The sequence below is a fragment of the Callorhinus ursinus genome, unplaced genomic scaffold (genome assembly GCF_003265705.2).
Source record: "Callorhinus ursinus isolate GAN/ISIS: 27379988/994484 unplaced genomic scaffold, GSC_fseal_2.0 scaffold8, whole genome shotgun sequence".
In the NCBI taxonomy this organism is placed as follows: Eukaryota; Metazoa; Chordata; class Mammalia; order Carnivora; family Otariidae; genus Callorhinus; species Callorhinus ursinus.
The window spans coordinates 30,111,200-30,131,478 of NW_027397070.1; the positions used below are offsets into that span (position 1 = coordinate 30,111,200).

Consider the following 20,279-nt stretch of genomic DNA (forward strand, 5'->3'; position numbering starts at 1 on the left):
ATTTTTTATTATGTTAGCATATGTTACATCGTTAGTTTTTTTTTAAATTTTTTATTGTTATGTTAATTACCATACATTATATCACTAGTTTTTGATGTAGTGTTCCATGATTCATTGTTTGTGCATAACACCAGCGCTCCACGCAGAATGTGCCCTCTTTAATACCCATCACCAGGCTAACCCATCCCCCATCCCCCTCCCCTCTAGAACTCTCAGTTTGTTTTTCAGAGTCCATCGTCTCTCATGGTTCGTCTCCCCCTCCGACTTACTCCTCTTCATTCTTCCCCTCCTGCAATCTTCTTCTTTTTTTTTTTTTCTTAACATATATTGCATTATTTGTTTCAGAGGTACAGATCTGTGATTCAACAGTCTTGCACAATTCACAGCGCTCATGATAGCACATAACCTCCCCAATGTCTATCACCCAGCCACTCCATCCCTCCCACCCCCCCACCACTCCAGCAACCCTAAGTTTGTTTCCTGAGATTAAGAATTCCTCATATCAGTGAGGCCATATGACACATGTCTTTCTCTGATTGACTTCTTTCACTCAGCATAACACCCTCCAGTTCCATCCACGTCGTTGCAAATGGCAAGATCTCATTCCTTTTGATGGCTGCATAATATTCCATTGTGTATATATACCACTTCTTCTTTATCCATTCATCTGTCGATGGACATCTTGGCTCTTTCCACAGTTTGGCTGTTGTGGATATTGCTGCTATAAACATTGGGGTGCACGTACCCCTTTGGATCCCTACATTTGTATCTTTGTGGTAAATACCCAGTAGTGCAATTGCTGGATCATATGGTAGCTCTATTTTCAACTGTTTGAGGAACCTCCATACTGTTTTCCAGAGTGGCTGCACCAGCTTGCATTCCCACCGACAGTGTAGGAGGGTTCCCCTTTCTCTGCATCCCCGCCAACATCTGTCGTTTCCTGACTTGTTAATTTTAGCCATTCTGACCGGTGTGAGGTGGTATCTCATTGAGGTTTTGATTTGGATTTCCCTGATGCCGAGTCATGTTGAGCACTTTTTCATGTGTCTGTTGGCCATTTGGATGTCTTCTCTGGAAAAATGTCTGTTCATGTCTTCTGCCCATTTCTTGATTGGATTATTTGTTCTTTGGGTGTTGAGTTTGATAAGTTCTTTAGAGATTTTGGATACTAGCCCTTTATCTGATATGTCATTTGCAAATATCTTCTCCCATTCTGTCAGTTATCTTTTGGTTTTGTGGACTATTTCTTTTGCCGTACAAAAGCTTTTTATCTTGATGAAATCCCAATAGTTCATTTTTGCCCTTGCTTCCCTTGCCTTTGGCGATGTTTCTAGGAAGAAGTTGCTGCGGCTGAGGTCGAAGAGGTTGCTGCCTGTGTTCTCCTTTAGGATTTTGATGGACTCTTGTCTCACGTTTAGGTCTTTCAACCATTTGGAGTCTATTTTTGTGTGTGGTGTAAGGAAATGGTCCAGTTTCATTCTTCTGCATGTGGCTGTCCAATTTTCCCAACACCATGTGTTGAAGAGACTGTCTTTTTTCCATTGGACATTCTTTCCTGCTTTGTCAAAGATTAGTTGACCATAGAGTTGAGGGTCCATTTCTGGGCTCTCTATTCTGTTTCATTGATCTATGTGTCTGTTTTTGTGCCAGTACCATACTGTCTTGATGATGACAGCTTTGTAATAGAGCTGGAAGTCCGGAATTGTGATGCCACCAGCTTTGCTTTTCTTTTTCAATATTCCTCTGGCTATTTGGGGTCTCTTCTGGTTCCATACAAATTTTAGGATAATTTGTTCCATTTCTTTGAAAAAAATGGATGGCATTTTGATGGGGATTGAATGTGTAGATTGCTCTAGGTAGCATTGACATCTTCACAATGTTTGTTCTTCCAATCCATGAGCATGGAATGTTTTTCCATTTCTTTGTGTCTTCAGTTTCTTTCATGAGTATTTTATAGTTTTCTGAGTACAGATCCTTTGCCTCTTTGGTTAAATTTATTCCTAGGTATCTTATGGTTTTGGGTGCAGTTGTAAATGGGATCGACTCCTTGATTTGTCTCTCCTCTGTCTTGTTGTTGGTGTATAGGAATGCCACTGATTTCTGTGCATTGATTTTATATCCTGCTACTTTACTGAATTCCTGTATGAGTTCTAGCAGTTTTGGGGTGGAGTCTTTTGGGATTTCCACATACAGTATCATATCATCTGCAAAGAGTGAGAGTTTGACTTCCTCTTTTCCGATTTGGATGCCTTTGATTTCTTTTTGTTGTCTGATTGCTGTGGCTAGGACCTCTAATACTATGTTGAATAGCAGTGGTGATAGTGGACATCCCTGCCGCGTTCCTGACCTTAGGGGAAAAGCTCTCAGCTTTTCCCCATTGAGAATGATATTCGCTGTAGGTTTTTCATAGATGGCTTTTATGATCTTGAGGTATGTATCTCCTATCCCTATACTCTGAAGAGTTTTGGGATTGTCAGATGCTTTTTCTGCATCTGTTGAGAGGATCATATGATTCTTGTTCTTTCTTTTGTTAATGTATTGTATCACGTTGATTGATTTGCGGATGTTGAACCAACCTTGCAGCCTGGGATAAATCCCACTTGGTCATGGTGAATAATCCTTTTAATGTACTGTTGGATCCTATTGGCTAGTATTTTGGTGAGAATTTTTGCATCCATGTTCATCAAGGATATTGGTCTGTAATTCTCCTTTTTGATGGGGTCTTTGTCTGGTTTGGGGATCAAGGTAATGGTGGCCTCATAAAATGAGTTTGGAAGTTTTCCTTCCATTTCTATTTTTTGGAACAGTTTCAGGAGAATAGGTATTAATTCTTCTTTAAATGTTTGGTAGAATTCCTCTGGGAAGCCATCTGGCCCTGGGCTTTTGTTTGTTGGGAGATTTTTGATGACTGCTTCAATTTCTTTAGTGGTTATAGGTCTGTTCAGGTTTTCTATTTCTTCCTGCTTCAATTTTGGTAGTTGATACATCTCTAGCAATGCACACATTTCTTCCAGGTTATCTACTTGGTGGCATAGAGTTGCTCATAATATGTTCTTATAATTGTTTGTATTTCTTTGGTGTTGGTTGTGATCTCTGCTCTTTCATTCATGATTTTGTTGATTTGGGTCATTTTTCTTTTGGATAAGTCTGGCCAGGGGTTTATCAATCTTGCTAATTCTTTCAAAGGAACCAGCTTCTAGTTTTGTTCATCTGTTCTACTGTTCTTTCTATTTCATTGATTTCTCCTCTTTATTATGTCTCTTCTCCTGCTGGGTTTAGGCTTTATTTGCTGTTCTTTCTCTAGCTCCTTTACGTGTAGGGTTAGGTTGTGTATTTGAGACCTTTCTTGTTTCTTGAGAAAGGCTTGTATTGCTATATACTTTCCTCTTAGGACTGCCTTTGCTGTATCCCAAAGATTTTGAACAGTTGTGTTTTCATTTTCATTGGTTTCCATGAATTTTTTTAATTCTTCTTTAATTTCCTGGTTGACCCATTCATTCTTTAGTAGGATGCTCTTTCGCCTCCATGTATTTGAGTTCTTTCCGACTTTCCTCTTGTGATTGAGTTCTAGTTTCAAAGCATTGTGGTCTGAAAATATGCAGGGAATGATCCCAGTCTTTTGGTACCAGTTGAGACCTGATTTGTGACCCTATGATGTGATCTATTCTGGAGAATGTTTCATGGGCACGAGAAGAAAGTGTATTCCGTTGCTTTGGGATGGAATGTTCTGAATATGTCTGTGAAGTCCATTTGGTCCAGTGTGTCATTTAAAGTCTTTATTTCCTTGTTGATCTTTTGCTTAGATGATCCGTCCATTTCTGTGAGGGGGGTGTTAAAGTCCCCCACTATTATTGTATTGTTGTCAATGTGTTTCTTTGCTTTTGTTATTAATTGGCTTATATAATTGGCTGCTCCCATGTTAGGGGCATAGATATTTACAATTGTTAGATCTTCTTGGTGGATAGACCCTTTAAGTGGGATATAGTGTCCTTCCTCATCTCTTATTACAGTCTTTGTTTTAAAATCGAATTTGTCTGATAGAAGGATTGCCACCCCAGCTTTCTTTTGGTGTCCATTAGCATGGTAAATGGTCTTCCACCCCCCCACTTTCAATCTGGGAGTGTCTTTGGGTTTAAAATGAGTCTCTTGCAGACAGCATATTAATGGGTCTTGTTTTTTAATCCAGTCTGATAGCCTGTGTCTTTTGATTGGGGCATTTAGCCCATTTACATTCAGGGTAACTATTGAAAGATATGAATTTAGTGCCATTGTATTGCCTGTAAGGTGACTGTTACTGTATATTGTCTGTGTTCCTTTTGATCTATGCTGCTTTTAGGCTCTCTCTTTGCTTAGAGGACCCCTTTCAATATTTCTTGGAGGGCTCGTTTTGTGTTTGCAAATTCCTTTAGTTTTTGTTTGTCGTGGAAGCTTTTTATCTCTCCTTCAATTTTCAATGACAGCCTAGCTGGATATAGTATTCTTGGCTGCATATTTTTCTCGTTTAGTGCTCTGAAGATATCATGCCAGCCCTTTCTGGCCTGCCAGGTCTCTGTGGATAGGTCTGTTGCCAGTCTAATGTTTCTACCATTGTAGGTTATGTATCTCTTCTCCCGAGCTGCTTTCAGGATTTTCTCTTTTTCTCTGAGACTCGTAAGTTTTACTATGAGATGTCGGGGTGTTGACCTATTTTTATTGATTTTGAGAGGGGTTCTCTGTGCCTCCTGGATTTTGATGCCTGTTTCCTTCCCCACATTAGGGAAGTTCTCTGCTATAATTTGCTCCAATATACCTTCTGCCCCCTCTCCCTTTCTTCTTCTTCTGGGACCCCAATTATTCTAATGTTGTTTGGTCTTATGGTATCGCTTATCTCTCGAATTCTGCCCTTTTGATCCTGTAGTTGTTTATCTCTCTCTTTCTCAGCCTCTTTATTTTCCATCATTTGGTCTTCTGTATCACTGATTCTCTCTTCTGCCTCATTTATCCTAGCAGTTAGTGCCCCCATTTTTGGTTGCACCTCATTAATAGCCTTTTTGATTTCGACTTGGTTAGATTTTAGTTCTTTTATTTCTCCAGAAAGGGTTTCTCTAATAACTTCCACACTTTTTTCAAGCCCAGCTAGTATCTTTAAAGTCATGATTCTGAACTCTAGGTCCAACATCACACTAATGTCCGTATTGAGTAGGTACCTGGCAGAGGGTACTACCTCTTGTTCTTTTTGCTGAGGTGATTTCTTTCGTCTTGTCATTTTGTCCAGAGGAGAATAGATATGAATGAGAGAACAAAATGCTAACAGGGTAAAAACGTCCCCAGCAAATATACTCTATACAAATCAGAAAAGACCTGAAACCAGGGGAAAGGAAAGGGAAAGAAAGAAAAAAAAAAGAAAAAGAAAAAGATAAAAACAAACAAAAACAGAACAAAACAAAAACAGAATATGATCAAATATGATCAGTCTAGTGCATAGATCAGTGCCACACACTAGATTTTGGGCATATTTTGGTCTGTTAGAAGAAAGTGCCTCCTAAAATTTTAAAGGAAGAAAGACTTATATATGTACAAAATAAGGGTTGATACAATGAAGGGATGGCAGATGACTGTAAAGATGAAAATTATAAAAGATTTTATAAAAGGACTTGATAAGATAAGAAGTTGTTTTTAAAAAGAAAGAAGAAGATTTAAAAAGGAAAAAAAAAAAGGGAGAGAATGTGATCAGGCAGGAGACTAGAACAAAGCCATACACTAGTGATTTAGGGTATATTTTGATCTATTAGAAGAAACTATCTCAAAATTTTAAAGAGAGAACAACTTATATATATATCTGCCAAAAATAAGGGTAACTACTATGAAGGGATAAAATATGACTCTAAAAATGAAAAATAAAAAATGTTTTTTTTAAAAAAGGGATTGATAAGATGTTGGTTGAAAAAGGGAAAAAGAAAAATTCAAAAAAATAAGTTAAAAAAAAATTAACTTTGAAAAACTAATGAGTCATGGTAAAAAAGCCATGAATTTTATGTGGAGTATTCCCCTAGCGCTGGAGTTCTCCCGTTCTCCTTGATCGGTAAACTTGGTCTTGGATGGCTGTTCATGCTGATCTTCTGGGGCAGGGGCCTGTTGCCGGTTCCCAAATTTCTTTGCCGGAGGCAGAATTGCCCCGCCCTTGTCGGTCAGGGCTAAGCAAGCTGCTCGGGTTTGCTCTCAGGAGCTTTTGTTCCCTGCAAGCTCTTGGTACAGCTTTGGAGGACCAGAGTGAAAATGGCGGCCTCCCAATACCTTGGCTCCGTCTCTGCAGCCAGCTTACCCCCTCCAATACCTGGGAGCTCTGCCGCACTCAGGCACCCCCAGTCTCTCTGTGACCCCGAGGGTCCTGAGACCACACTGTCCCGCGAGGGTTCCACCCCCTGCTTAGCCACTGGAGCGACATCCCTCAGCAGAGCCGACTTACTAAAAGTTCCGATTTTGTGCTCCACGGCTCTATTACTTGCCAGAAGCGGCCAACGGAGGCTCCCTCCCCCGCCTTCTGTCCTCCCGAATATCGCCTCGGGTTCACTTCTCTGCACGTCCTACCTTCCAGTAAGTGGTCGCTTTTCTGTTCAGAGAGTTGTTGCTATTCTTTTCTTAGATCTCCTGTTGAGTTCGTAGGTGTTCAGAATGGTTTGATCCCTATTCAGCTGAATTCCTGAGACCAGACGAAATCCAGGTCTCCTGCTCCTTCGCCATCTTGCTCCCAAGCTGTTACATCCTTAGTTTTTGATGTAGTGTTCCATGAGTCCTTGTTTGCATATAACACCCAGTGCTCCATTTTAGTACGTGCCCTCCTTAGTACCCATCACTGGGCTAACCCATTCCCCCAGCCCCTCCCCTCTAAAAGCCTCAGTTTGTTCCTCAGAGTCCGTAGTCTCTCATGGTTTGTCTCCCCCTCCCATTTCCCCCCTTCATTTTTCCCTTCCTACTATCTTCTTTTTTTTTTTTTAAACATATATTATTTGTTTCAGAGGTACAGATCTGTGATTCAACAGTCTTGCACAATTCACAGCGCTCACCATAGCACATACCCTCCCCAAAGTCTATCACCCAGCCACCCCGTCCCTCCCACCCCCCACCACTCCAGCAACCCTCAGTTTGTTTCCTAAGATTAAGAATTCCTCATCAGTGAGATCATAGGATACTTGTCTTCCTCTGATTGACTTATTTCGCTTAGCATAATACCCTCTAGTTCCATCCACATCGTTGCAAATGGCAAGAGTTCTTTTTTTTGATGGCTGCATAATATTCCATTGTATATATATATACCACCTCTTCTTTATCCATCTGTTGATGGACATCTATGCTCTTTCCATAGTTTGGCTATTGTGGACATTGCTGTTATAAACATTGGGGTTCACGTACTCCTTTAGATCACTACATTTGTATCTTTGGCGTAAATACTCAGTAGTGCAATTGCTGGGCCATAGCGTAGCTCTATTTTCAACTTTTTGAGGAACCTCCATACTGTTTTCCAGAGTGGCTGCACCAGCTTCATTCCCACCAACAGTGTAGGAGGGTTCGCCTTTCTCCACATCCTTGCCAACATCTGTCGTTTCCTGACTTGTTACTTTTAGCCATTCTGACTGGTGTGAGGTGGTATCTTATTGGGGTTGGTTTGGATTTCCGTGATGCCGACTGATGTTGAGCACTTTTTCATGTGTCTTTTGGCCATTTGGATGTCTTCTTTGGAAAAATGTCTGTTCATGTCTTCCTGGGCCAGTGATTTTTTGAATTATTTCCATTGCTAGCTGATGCTTTAATTTGGAAGCTCTCGTCATCACCTCGAATTTAACATATGTCTAAAATCAAACTCTTGCTTTTGATTAAGTTCTTATTTTCCTACATCTGAGGCATTATTATCCTTATGCTTGAATCCTTTGCCTTCTCTCTCTTGCTCAGTTTACAGTTTTTTTCTGAAATCTTTTAAGATATTTTATTTCAGGGTATTCTTGCATTCAGTTCTTAGACATCACCTTAGTTTATTATTTCATACTGGCATAATTATAGTGGTTTTTCAGTCATTTCCATTCTACCATGTTAATAGTATCAGATATTTGTTTCTAAGATATTATTTTGATCACATTGCTAGTCTCATGCTGAAAAATTTTAAATTCTTCTTCACTGCTATCAAAGTCCCAGTGTTTTCCACAGAAAAACACTAATAGCAAAGAAGAAGTGAATGAATCTGTTGTCAGGTTCTTAAAGTTTCCACTGCTTTGTGCTTTCATTTGACCCAATCCTCTATCTTTCCAACCCCCAGCCATTTGATATATTTTTTCCCATTAATAAATGGGTTATTGAAGAACTGATTTTCCTAGTCTCAAGTGATTTTTTTTTCTTTTCCTTAATTGCTACTTACTATTAATTTGGAAATTAGTCAAGTATTTGTAGTACTCTTATTGAGGGTGGAAAGTGATTTATTTTTTCTTTTTTTTTTATAGAAGCCAGGATATAGGTTCTATGTGATTTGTTCTCTGAAAAATAGATATATATATACTTTAATTTCTCTCAATTGAATAGGTTTCCTTAAGATTATTAAGCTTATTTCACATTCTAAAATAAGACCTATCCTTATGGGAATATGAGATTCAGTATTCTTTCTCTTGGTTCTGTAATTCTGAGATAAGAAATAAAAGGCCAGAATATTTTAGTGAGTAGGTTTTTGCGTGATGTATTTGCCATCTATTTGGTTATAGTTCAATTTGTAACTTAATATAAATATGTTAAACATATTTTCAGTTTTTAAACTTTTGATTACTAAAATCTTTCATTGAAAACTGCTGACATGAAATTGATACAGGATCAAGATAGGGTTATTCTATAGGAGTCTGTTGGATAGGAAAGAATTTCTTTTATTTCTAAAACAGCATTTCTGTTTGTATTTATTTTACCTTTCCAGTATCATAGCAGCTAGTATCTACTTGCATTCTTGAATGTTGTGGCAGCTTGTATTTACTTTGCATTCACCACAATCAAAATGTAATTCATCCTTTAAATTTGTTTATATTTATTTGAGAAAGATGGTCCAAACTTCATTCTTTTCATTCTTTTTACATTCTCATTATAATAAAGTTTCTTTTAAGTTCGTTTTGGCAGTTTTTGTTTCTAAAAATCTTATGTTTGTAAAATACTTTTAGTTCCAGCAAGTTCGTGAGCAGATGGAGGCAGAGATAGCTCACTTGAAGCAGGAGAATGGCATACTGAGAGATGCTGTCAGCAACACTACAAACCAGCTAGAAAACAAGTATGTTTCCAAATGCTTTATTTTTAATTGAATGGCAGAATATTTTCATTGAATGGTGGAATATTTTCTTGGACCATCAAAATGGTGTTTGATAATGATTGGTTAGACTTCTGTGTTTTACATTTGTTTCTAAAAAACAATTTTCTTGCTATGTGAAGAACTCTTCAGCTAAACTCTGTGATAAATACTAGTGCCAGCAGTGCAACATTGTCTACACATCGATGAAACTGAATATTTAAGTTTTAAAACATCTATCCCCTTTAACAGTAGTTCTTAAACTTCATTATTCTGAAGGGCATCTGGCATGTTCATTAAAAAAAGCATAATCTTGAGTCCTGCCCATAAAAGATTATGATTCAGTGGCTCTGAGGTGGAACCCAGGAATCTGCATATTAAGACATATTCCTTGTGATAGTGATGAAATTGACTCTGGGCTTTCCTTTGAGAAACTGCCTTAGAGAAGTGTTAGTCGCATGCTTACAAGAATAAACGCTCTGTCTGATTTTAATAGATTTTCAGAACACCAGTTTGAGCGTGACACTGTTGACTTTTGCTCATGAGTGTGTGGCCATCCATTTTTCTTGATTATGGTGATTTTAGAATTTGTGTAATTGTTACCAAAATGATTCAGAGATTATAGTCAACCAGACTTCATTATTAGTAGTCACTTAAAACTTTTTTTTTTCGCTTGGCTGTAAGTGGAATTGCTCAGAAAAACAAATATCAAATATGTTTTGTTCTTTTTATGTGTTTGTAATAATAGAAGGTTCCTAATCCAGTTACTGTTTTCAGGCAGTCTGCTGAACTAAATAAACTACGCCAGGATTATGCTAGGTTGGTTAATGAGCTAACCGAGAAAACAGGAAAGCTACAGCAAGAGGAAGTCCAAAAGAAGAATGCTGAACAAACAGTTACTCAGTTGAAGGTGATCTATTCCCATCTTTATTTATCATTTCATAAATAACGTAGATATTCAATTCAGGGACCTAAATATGTATGTAGGTTTGAGAAATGTAGTTTGAGGCTTAAAGGAATCTGTAGTCTAAGTGTTCTGCCTGTGTAGAAGCATGTGCAGTAATGAGAGAATTGAATATAGGCTTGAGTCTGAAGTTAAAGACTGAAGATAGGAAAAATGAAATTTGCTGATTGACAGATACAAACAGAATTTCTTCTTTGGGTGGTTAGGGTTCACGTGCATGAGGCAAAAATCAAGTGGTAAAAATTACCTTAAATATTATTAATCATCCATAACTTGGATTTTTTAGTAAGTTCAGTAGAGCATATTTTTCTTCCAGCATTGGAATAGATGATTTTCCTTTGCTTTAGCACAAGACCAGGAAATGCTCCAGTTGCTTTCACTTGAGCCGTAATATTAAAAAAATCAGTTTCTGTAGATACCAGAATGGTACTTAGTACCGTGAGAAGCTCCTGCTGAGAAGTGATGCATGGGATTGCTCAGGCTACAGAGGAATAGATTTGTTTCTTTTGTACCTTATAGCATATGCACATTGAGTAGAATGGTGAATAGAATTGTCCTTTTCTCCTTTTCCTGGGGAGAGGATTTATTGAACATATAGTTCAATTTATGTAAGTCCAGTGTATTAGATTCCTTCCTGGGTCATTGGTAGAATCATACCTAATACCAGTTCCAGAGTGGTAGGGATTAAAAGGAGAAGGGATTAAAAGGACTTTGAGAATAATCGAATGTGGAAAATAGTGTAATTTGTTTTCTTGAAGTTTTTATGGGTCCCTGTGGGAGATTGATATAATTGTCCTTTTATTCAAAATTTGTCTTGCTGGTGTGTTTATTGCTGGCACTTATAAATATGGAAGTTCCATATGGATATGGATAAACAGATAAATTATACTAAAGACCATAGTCATCATTGAAGTGTTGTGCTCTATCTCAAAATTTGAATTTTAGGTTCCTACTGGGATTTAGCAGTAAAGATACCATCCTGTCTTTTGAAAGCCTATCAGCTGAAGAAAATAAAAATGGAAAACAGATCATAACTAAATAGGTCAGATATATACATAGTAGTAGCTATAGTGATCTACCTGCACAAATACTTGGTTTTTGTAAATCCTGCATTTTGGAGGGTAGAATGACTGTGGCTGATATCTTTGTATAAGTCTGGGCATATATGCATATTTTATTAATGTAGGAGGCTGATGGAATAAGCAGTTTTATGACAAGAGTAAAGAGGATGCCCTTTTTTTTTTTTTTTTTTTCCTGAAATCCTGTGATTGTGCTGACTTAACCTTTTCCAGGTTCAACTACAAGAAGCAGAGAGAAGGTGGGAAGAAGTCCAGAGCTATATCAGGAAGAGAACAGCAGAGCATGAGGCAGCACAGCAGGGTAAGGGGAGAGGTATTCATGTAAATTTAGTATATAGTCCTGGGTTAAATTTTCTCCCCTCTCTATATATGAAGAAAGTATGATTTGACCTTTTTGTTTAGGCCAATAAAAATAGCTTTTGCACTTTCGGAGTACCTTTATTTTTTTAAGATTTCTTAGAATTTCTAAAATAAATTCTCTACTAGCTTTATCCTGAAGCATTAAGTTGCAGATAAAATTATAGTTTATAATAGGGTAATAGGAACCTAGTTTGTGTGTTTCATTTCTGTAGTTATTTCCTCTGGTTCCTTGATTACCTCTTTATTTTTTGTTTGTAAGGGAGGACTCACTTTCTGTATTGTGAAGAGAAAGCAAGAGCGATACCATTTCAAATAGTTGACTTAAAACAGTCTACTTAAATGCTAAGTTTCATTACTTATACTTAATTTGATGAATCCATCTGGGAGATAATGGAGTTTGTATTGTATGTATTATTTGTCTCCATTACTCCTTTTCTCTGTAAGAGTCAGTGTAGTAAATTATAGTTCCAAACAGGATAGATCATAAAATTTTGGCTTTTTAGACCCTTGGTTCCCTCTGATTCCCCATGCCTGCCATCCCTCCATTCCTGTATTTCCTTTTGGTTCCATATTTAAATATACCCAAGATACTTAAAGGTCTTTTTCTTTATACATAAAGTTTATGTCTATGTTAAGATACATTAGCTTATTTTTTAAAGTTACATTTTTTATTTCATCAGTGAAGCACATAAGAATTTTGACAAAAGAATTGAGCTATAAACTATATTTCTCTATAAACTATGTAACTGTAAACCATAAAACCTCACTCTCAACAGAAGCAGTCATTTTTGCTTTTGGTATTCTCCATCATATTTCTAAATACACATACTATTTGTACACATATTGCTATCTCTTAATAGGTATCTGTTGACTTTTATTTCAGGAAATGAGGTCTTAACTCCCACACCATTCCTCCCACCTTCCCCTCATTCTACCAATATGGTTACGCATACTTCTTGATCATGTCAGTATTCGTTGTTGACATCATTATGACAGTGTAACTCAGTCCTGAGCCAAGAGAAATATTAAAACTGCAGTTCTTCTCATGAACAATGTTGTTTAATTTCTTGAGCTGATTACTGCTTTATGTTTTTAAGTTGTTTGATCCTTATTTTATCATTTAAAATTTTACCTGTGGTTAAACTCTTAACCCTCTCTCCTCTGCCCACCTCTCAACATATGAGGTAATGGAGAATCTTTTCAGTTTTTCTTTCTGGAGTCTTCTGTCTTCCTGTTTCAGGACTTGTGTATTTTCTAGGTTGGCTCCATAGCTGTCTTCCTGAGACTACCAGTGTTCTGGATACCGTGTTACCACCATCTTTCTTGCTTTCCTCCCTCATTTAGTCACATATCTTTTAGTCCCATGAGAGTATGCCTTTAAGTACATTGGTTAAGGCTTTGCATATCTGAAAATGTTTTTATTTTTTCTACCTTCATGCTTGATTGGTAGTTTGGCTGGCTGGAGAGTTCTAGGTTATAAATAATTTTTCCCACAGAAGTTTGAAGGCATTAATTCAGTGTTTTAACTTTCACTATTGCTGGTAAAGAAATAATTATGCTCTTCTGAGTTCTAACCCTGGATATGACCATTATGTTTAATTATAAGGAGTTCTTTTTTGAGTTGGGTTTCATTCTGTTATTAGTGTCTTGTTATGGCAGTAACATCTTAAAATATGCACACACACACATTTTCTCCTTTTCCCTATATTTGCCTCTCTTCCTTGGTGGTGGTGGTGTTGGTGGTGGACTTGTTTGTTTTATGGGGCCAAGAGGTAGCTCTCATGATACCTAGTATCTCCATTTCCTGAGCCTTTCCAGATTTCCTGAACACCTTCCCCTTCCAAGTTAGTGATTATCTATCTCTCCATTCATTTTATCTTAATTTCTGGATTTGGAGTTAGTTTCTGATTGCATCAAAGATAGTTTGTGTTTGTTTCTCATTTTCTTTGTTGTTTTGGGGTCATTGGTAAGAAGAGAAGCAGACAGAAAAGTTGTACTTCATTCTACACCAGGACATTTGTCAGCCATCAGCATCTTTCTCTGTTTTCCAAGTAGGAAAGTATAGGGAATTTATAAGAGATTCACTTGATAACTCACTAAAGTGTCTTTGGGGAAATGAAGAATGCTTTCAAGAAATGATACAATAGTTTTAAACATTCATGTACCATTCACTTAACACATTTTTGAGTATGTACTGTGTACCAAGCCTTGGACACTGCTCTGGATATAGAGAAGAGGCAATTCTGTTTTCAGAAAGCTTACTTCCTGGGCGAAGAGAAGAATTAGTACAGTGTGGCAGGTTCTATGATAAAGGTAAGCCTAGAATGCACAGGGGAGCCATGTGCAGGAGGGGAAGAAGAGGAGAGATTCAAGGAGTTTTTTTCTGGAGGAGATAATGCCTGTGCTAAAGATGAATGGTAGTAACCAGGCAAAGGAAGAGAACTTTGTAAAATGCTATGTTTTGTTACAGATTTACAGAGCAAATTTGTGGCCAAAGAAAATGAAGTACAGAGTCTGCATAGTAAGCTCACAGATACCTTGGTATCAAAACAACAGTTGGAGCAAAGACTAATGCAGTTAATGGAATCAGAGCAAAAAAGGGTGACCAAAGAAGAGTCTTTACAAATGCAAGTTCAGGTATCTAATTCTCTCTCCCTTTTTGAAAAATAAAAGCAGGCGGTGGCTGGATGTGTCTCTCTAGAAGAGAGCGGGTAGTCTACCTTATCTTAATTGTGGAGTGGTGATGAATAATTATAACTTAATTTTTGAGCAGTTGTCACAATATGGTGTGTTTGAATATGTGCTTAAAGATGTCCTCACAGTCTTAAATTCTTTGTGTTAGATTAGGGGCAACACAACTTACTCTTAATTTTTACCTTCTACAACAACTCTAAAAATAGAGTCCCTAGTCATTGTTTAAATTATGGCTTTGGAATCTAAGAATGCCTTTTTAAAGATAAACAGAAGTTTGTACCTCATTTTGTTCATGTACATTGGTATATTTGTTAACAGCACACTTTCCTCCCCCCCTCCTTTTTGGTTGTTACTTATGAAAGGATATTTTGGAGCAGAACGAGGCTTTGAAAGCTCAAATTCAACAATTCCATTCCCAGATAGCAGCCCAGGTAATTGTGCTTTCATATTGCTTGTCATTTCTAATGTATATTATAATAATATAATATAAAATATATATAATTTAATAATGACATTATATAACGTACTATAATATAATATAATTCCTAGCCATTAAATTAATCACCTGAATGCCTGTTGAATGCCAAGCACTGGATTAGTAGTTGGGAAACTGGTCCATGAATCAACAGTGATGATCCTGATAGCGGAGCACTCTGATAATTATGTATAGTGCTGTGGGAAAACACCAAGAAAAAAATCCAAATCCAACTAATGGCGAGTTTCTACCATAGAGGGAAGAAATGTGCATAATCTTGACACAGAACAGAAGAAATTGGCCAAATGGTGTTAGGAATAGTGGTTTATATATTAAAAATGCTTACTAAATACTGACTAACCATAAGGGAAAACTTTATATACACTCAGGTGGTAGCAGTATGTTAATAATGTAATACTATATGTTAATACATAATCTCAGATTATGTAGGCAAAAAGATCATTTTAAAACTTCTGTTCAGTGAGTGGGGCACCTTCCAGAGTTTTCAAGTTGTATTGTTAGACCTGTTATTCTTTGGCAATATTGCTGTGCAACATAGATTTAGTCTAAAGTGTATATATCTATAATACAACATTAAGAAAAAAGAAAAAAACCTTGTAAGTACTTATTTCTGTGATATACATACTGTTTGTTTCAATTTCAGCTCCTCAACTTTAAAATTCTAAAAATTGTAGAAAAAGTACCAGCTTTTTCTATGTTAAAAAGTAATTTTAACATTAACTTGTTTTTAAGGTTCAGGCAATTTCAAACTCCCAAAACTATGAGATTGCACATATTTTTTTCTAGTATGTTTTCTTTGTAGAAACTATAGTCTAAAATGAATTGTGTAAGAACTTTTTACTATAGAAGAGGATGTTTGTATGTCAGTGTACATATATATATAATCAACTTCAAAGTGAATTGAAATCTTAAGTTAGCTGAGAAGGTAGCTCTAGAAAATTTACCAGGAATTAAATACTTAGAGAATGCTATAAGTATGTTTTTGAAAAGTAAAGATGAGCATGGTTATTACCAAATGACTTAATTGTTATTGTACCCATGAACTGTATCATTTTATTATTGGAAGTTGTTCCTAAGATAAAGATGAAACATGGCCTTTGTAGGTGTTTTTCCTGTATATTTGGTACTTGTTAAAGTTGTATAATTTCCAGGCCTGGCGATTTGTTTTCATTTGAACTGTCTTATGCTATGTAATTCCCTAATACTGGTTGTTGGTGATCAAAGTTGCTTTCAGAATAATAGCTACTATTTATTGAACAGTCATCATGGGCCAAATACTGCCTTAACAATTTTTTATACATTAATTTAATTTTTAAAGCTCTGTTTGATTATTGTACAACTTTTAGACTTTTTCTTAAATGCTTTTATGTTGACACTGTTTTTCTTTCTTAGACCTCCGCTTCAGTTCTAGCAGAAGAGTTACATAAAGTGTAAGCCTGCCTTTCTACACTTCTCTTGTAATTGCTTAGTCACCACTAAATGATACCTGTTCCATCAACACTTATGATTTACTTTATATTCTGACTTGTTCAGAAAATACTCTTAACTAGATCTGGAGCAACTTTTGCTCTCCTCCCTCCCTCAGTGAGTTGAGTTCCTAAACATTGCACATTTTGTGTTTTTATGTCTTCATCATAAGAAGAGTTGGGGAACCTTTTTGTATTTGGGGTTTAGTAGTGGAAGAGAGAATTGTAGTTTGAGATTAATGGAAGTAAGTTAGTTTTTGTGCCTAGTAAGTAGTTTTACCTACTTTGTATTTTAACTGTATGGTGGTATACCCAAAACAAGGTTCTGTTTTTAGTATATTTTTTAATTTGCATAGACAGGGCTCACTTGAGTTCAGAAAACCTAAAATCTGGCTTTGGCATTACCAGGTTTGTGAGCTTAAAATAATTACTTCTTTTTACCTCAAGTTTTAAAAAAGGGGTATGTATCTTAGGGAGTTGTAGTAATGTATGTGATAGATATTACTAAACTGAAAGGAGCTACAGAAATGGAGGGTGCAGATGCATGAGAAACTACTTAAGCATGAGCATATTTAAGGCTTTTAATCCTTTGACTTGTGACTTGACTTCAAAATGTTTATATGTAAAAATGTATTTCCTGTTAAAGGATTGCTGAAAAGGATAAGCAGATAAAACAGACTGAAGATTCTTTAGCAAATGAACATGATCACTTAACAAGTAAAGAGGAGGAACTTAAGGTACAGTAATCCTGATAAATGGCAACAGTATTTTATAAGCTTTGAATTACCCTGATAATGGTAATCAGTATGACCATCTATGAAGAATGGAAAATACTCTAAAGTCATTTGAAAAGTGTCTACTCTTTATTAAACTATAAAATCCTCTTTAGCCTTCCAAAGAAGAGAAGTTCAGAGGGCTTTTCTCACATGATGTAATTCACAGTAATTTGGGAAATATGCTAAATAACAGGAATTGATGATTTCCTTTTCCTATTTAAGAAATTGTGATTTGAGGCCTTCGCTTTGAGACCTTTACTTAGGTAGAAGAGATGCTTTACCAATTTTAAAGTCAGTTATATTAAATATTTTTAATATTTCCTTCTTATTCTAGGATATACAGAATATGAATTTCTTATTAAAAGCCGAAGTGCAAAAGTTACAGGCCCTGGCAAATGAACAGGTAGATCTTTATTGCTGTTGAGCATTTACTTTCAGAATTTGACCTTGTCTATACTTACTATTGCAAGCCCTAATTTCATTCATATACATAGTAAATATAATGGTTACTTGTGTTTGGCTGCATGGCATATTGTTGAAAGCCTCTTCTATTTCACCATAACACTCAAAACCCACCTACATGGTACTACTTTCATGTTGAAACTCATGTTTGATCAAATGAATTGATACATTTAAGATCTCAGAAGAATCCATGAAAACATTGTTAATGTGCTGATTTGTTTTAGCCTTCTGCTATTTAATCAAAAAAGGATATACTTTTATTTGGATAAAATTTGACCAGTGAGAAGTCCAAATTATTGGACAGCAAAATGTATTACGGAAATGTGTAGATATTGCTTTAACTTTTACTTCAAATATATGGAAATACAGCTTTTCGGTATATAAAAATAAGGGAAAGAATAGTTTGGAGTGCTTCCTAAGGAATGGTTTAATTCTCATCCCATTCCAAACACAGGCTGCTGCTGCACATGAACTGGAAAAGATGCAAAAAAGGTGAGTAAAGCATTGCTGTACATGGATCCATTTGTACATTTATATTCAGGTATAATTGCAGAAGTTATTGGTACTCATAACTGATAGTTGTGCATATAATTTATGTAAACCTTTGAATATGAATTGTTTTAATTGATTTTTTTTCTCATAGTATTCATGTTAAGGATGATCAAATAAGATTGCTTGAAGAACAGCTACAGTGTGAAATTTCAAACAAAATGGAAGACTTTAAGGTTTGTGATTAAGCTTGTCAACTGAGCTTAGAACAACCTTCTATAGTTTTCAGTTGAAATGAGTCTAGAAATACTAGTTTTTTATATGAAATCACCCTGAAGCAATGTTTCTATAGTTTATTTGGGGCTTATACAGACAGTGAATGTTATCATAAACTTTTTGCCTAGATTATCTTATCTGTTCTTATAATAGACTTTTGATACTTGTTTTGCTTCAGTCTTTGCTCTGCTGTAGTTTCCAGTTGGTAGTTTGTGATGGTTTTAACTGCCTCCATTGTCCGTGCAGTGCTAGCTTCTGGTCACGGCTGCTCAGCTTGAGTATTGGAAAGCAGTCTTATTGCTGGGGTGCATCTTCTCATGTGTATGAGATTTGCATTCTTCTTCTTCTTTTTTTTTTTTGCTTTTATTTAATAAGAATCCTGTAAATATTCACTTAAGAAAACAGAATTTCCCAGAATTCATTGGCACAAGTGGTTTCAGTTCTTTGAAATACACGTGAAACACTATTTTGGGATAAAGCACATGACTGAATTGGGGGGCTTAGTCAAAACTTGTTTTAGAGGTCATTGTACATGTAGTTTATACTAGTACTGTATTTCTATATTTTGGAAATATATTCACTGAAAATGAAAAATGAAACCACATGAGATTAGCATTGTTATATCAGTATATAATTCACCTGTCACTTTAAGAATACTTAAAGGGATAATATGGGTTTGAATTGGGGGGAATTTTTTTTTTTTTAACCTATTCAAATGATTGCTTTGTTATCTTTTCTTAATAAAACAGTAAATTGAGATTTCTTTTTTCAGATTCTAAATGACCAAAACAAAGCATTACAGTTAGAAGTTCAGAAGCTACAAACTCTTGTTTCTGAACAGGTAAGGCTTTTCATGCATTACAAGGCAGAAATATCTAATATTAAAAAGATCTGGTTCTTCTTAAATATTAACCAACTCATTCATTTTGAGGAGTTTTGCCGAAGTATGGATGTATCTTTTCATTGCATCTGTTCATCTTGTGCTTATCAAGTGTCTAAGGAAAATATTTTTTCTTCCCTGAGGGGAAGCTAATGCTAACTTCCTTTTTATAAGCACTTAAAAAAAAAGTGCAATAGAATACATAAAAAGCATTTAAGTCATTTTGATACATTTGGCTCTCAGGATAAAAATCTTTCACTTTTGGAGCCTTTTTTCTAAGGCAACATGGTTTCTTAAAAAAGAGTGGGTTTGAAACCTGCTACCAGCACTTAAAAGCGGAGTGATGTTGATCAGATTGCTTAACCTTTCTGAGACCTTTCATTCCAAATCTTTCACACTGAGATTTTATTTACATCATAAGCTTGTTAGATTTAAATGGGGAAGTTTATGTGTAGTGCTTAGCCTAGTGATTGGCATTAAGCAGGCATCTTAAACCTTAATTCCTTTCCCTTGAAATACTTATTTTTTCATCTCCTCTCTACCCCCTACTGTCATCAGACTCTTCTATATTTATAGCAAGCCATCAAAACTATAGCAGCCTTAGTAAGCATGGCTTCATAAACTAGAGCCCCAGGCAGTGTCCATCCTTTGGCTGTTCCTAAGAGTTGCCTTCAGACTTTTCTCCTACAGAGCTCTTCAGATTCCAGTGTTTAAAAATATTCTAGAAACTCTTGATATTAGATGACACATTAAAATAGAAGCTTTGAATGTTTTTCTAATAGTGTTAAATTTGGGAGCTTGTATTAGAAGCTGAAATGTAAATTACTGCAAATGATAGCACTTCTTTTCACAGATGCATGCTTTCTTTTTTATTTTAAAATTCACATTGTGCAGGTATTGAATTGGTGTAAAGTAGCTGTGCCAAATACTGTGGAAGTATTTGTTAACATCTGTTTAAGAAATCTACTTATTCTCCTTCCCCTCTTGAATATGTTAGTGCCTTGTGTATTCTTTATTACTTTGTATATAGTTTACCCTTGCAAACAAAAGG

The 20,279-nt window shown here is 36.1% G+C and overlaps 1 protein-coding gene across 9 annotated transcripts in view; it reads left to right on the forward strand.

Moving 5' to 3' along the window:
* Window positions 1-20,279, forward strand: part of KTN1 (kinectin 1) — a 117,384-nt gene that overhangs the window by 53,788 nt on the left and 43,317 nt on the right. For all 9 annotated transcript variants that reach the window (XM_025869979.2, XM_025869977.2, XM_025869978.2 and 6 more), the window contains exons 8-18: window positions 9,165-9,271; window positions 10,064-10,196; window positions 11,543-11,630; window positions 14,160-14,326; window positions 14,746-14,814; window positions 16,272-16,309; window positions 16,992-17,082; window positions 17,456-17,524; window positions 18,038-18,075; window positions 18,227-18,308; window positions 19,121-19,189. In XM_025869979.2, the coding sequence (XP_025725764.1) occupies window positions 9,165-9,271; window positions 10,064-10,196; window positions 11,543-11,630; window positions 14,160-14,326; window positions 14,746-14,814; window positions 16,272-16,309; window positions 16,992-17,082; window positions 17,456-17,524; window positions 18,038-18,075; window positions 18,227-18,308; window positions 19,121-19,189 (951 nt within the window). The remainder of the gene's footprint in view (window positions 1-9,164; window positions 9,272-10,063; window positions 10,197-11,542; window positions 11,631-14,159; window positions 14,327-14,745; window positions 14,815-16,271; window positions 16,310-16,991; window positions 17,083-17,455; window positions 17,525-18,037; window positions 18,076-18,226; window positions 18,309-19,120; window positions 19,190-20,279) is intronic.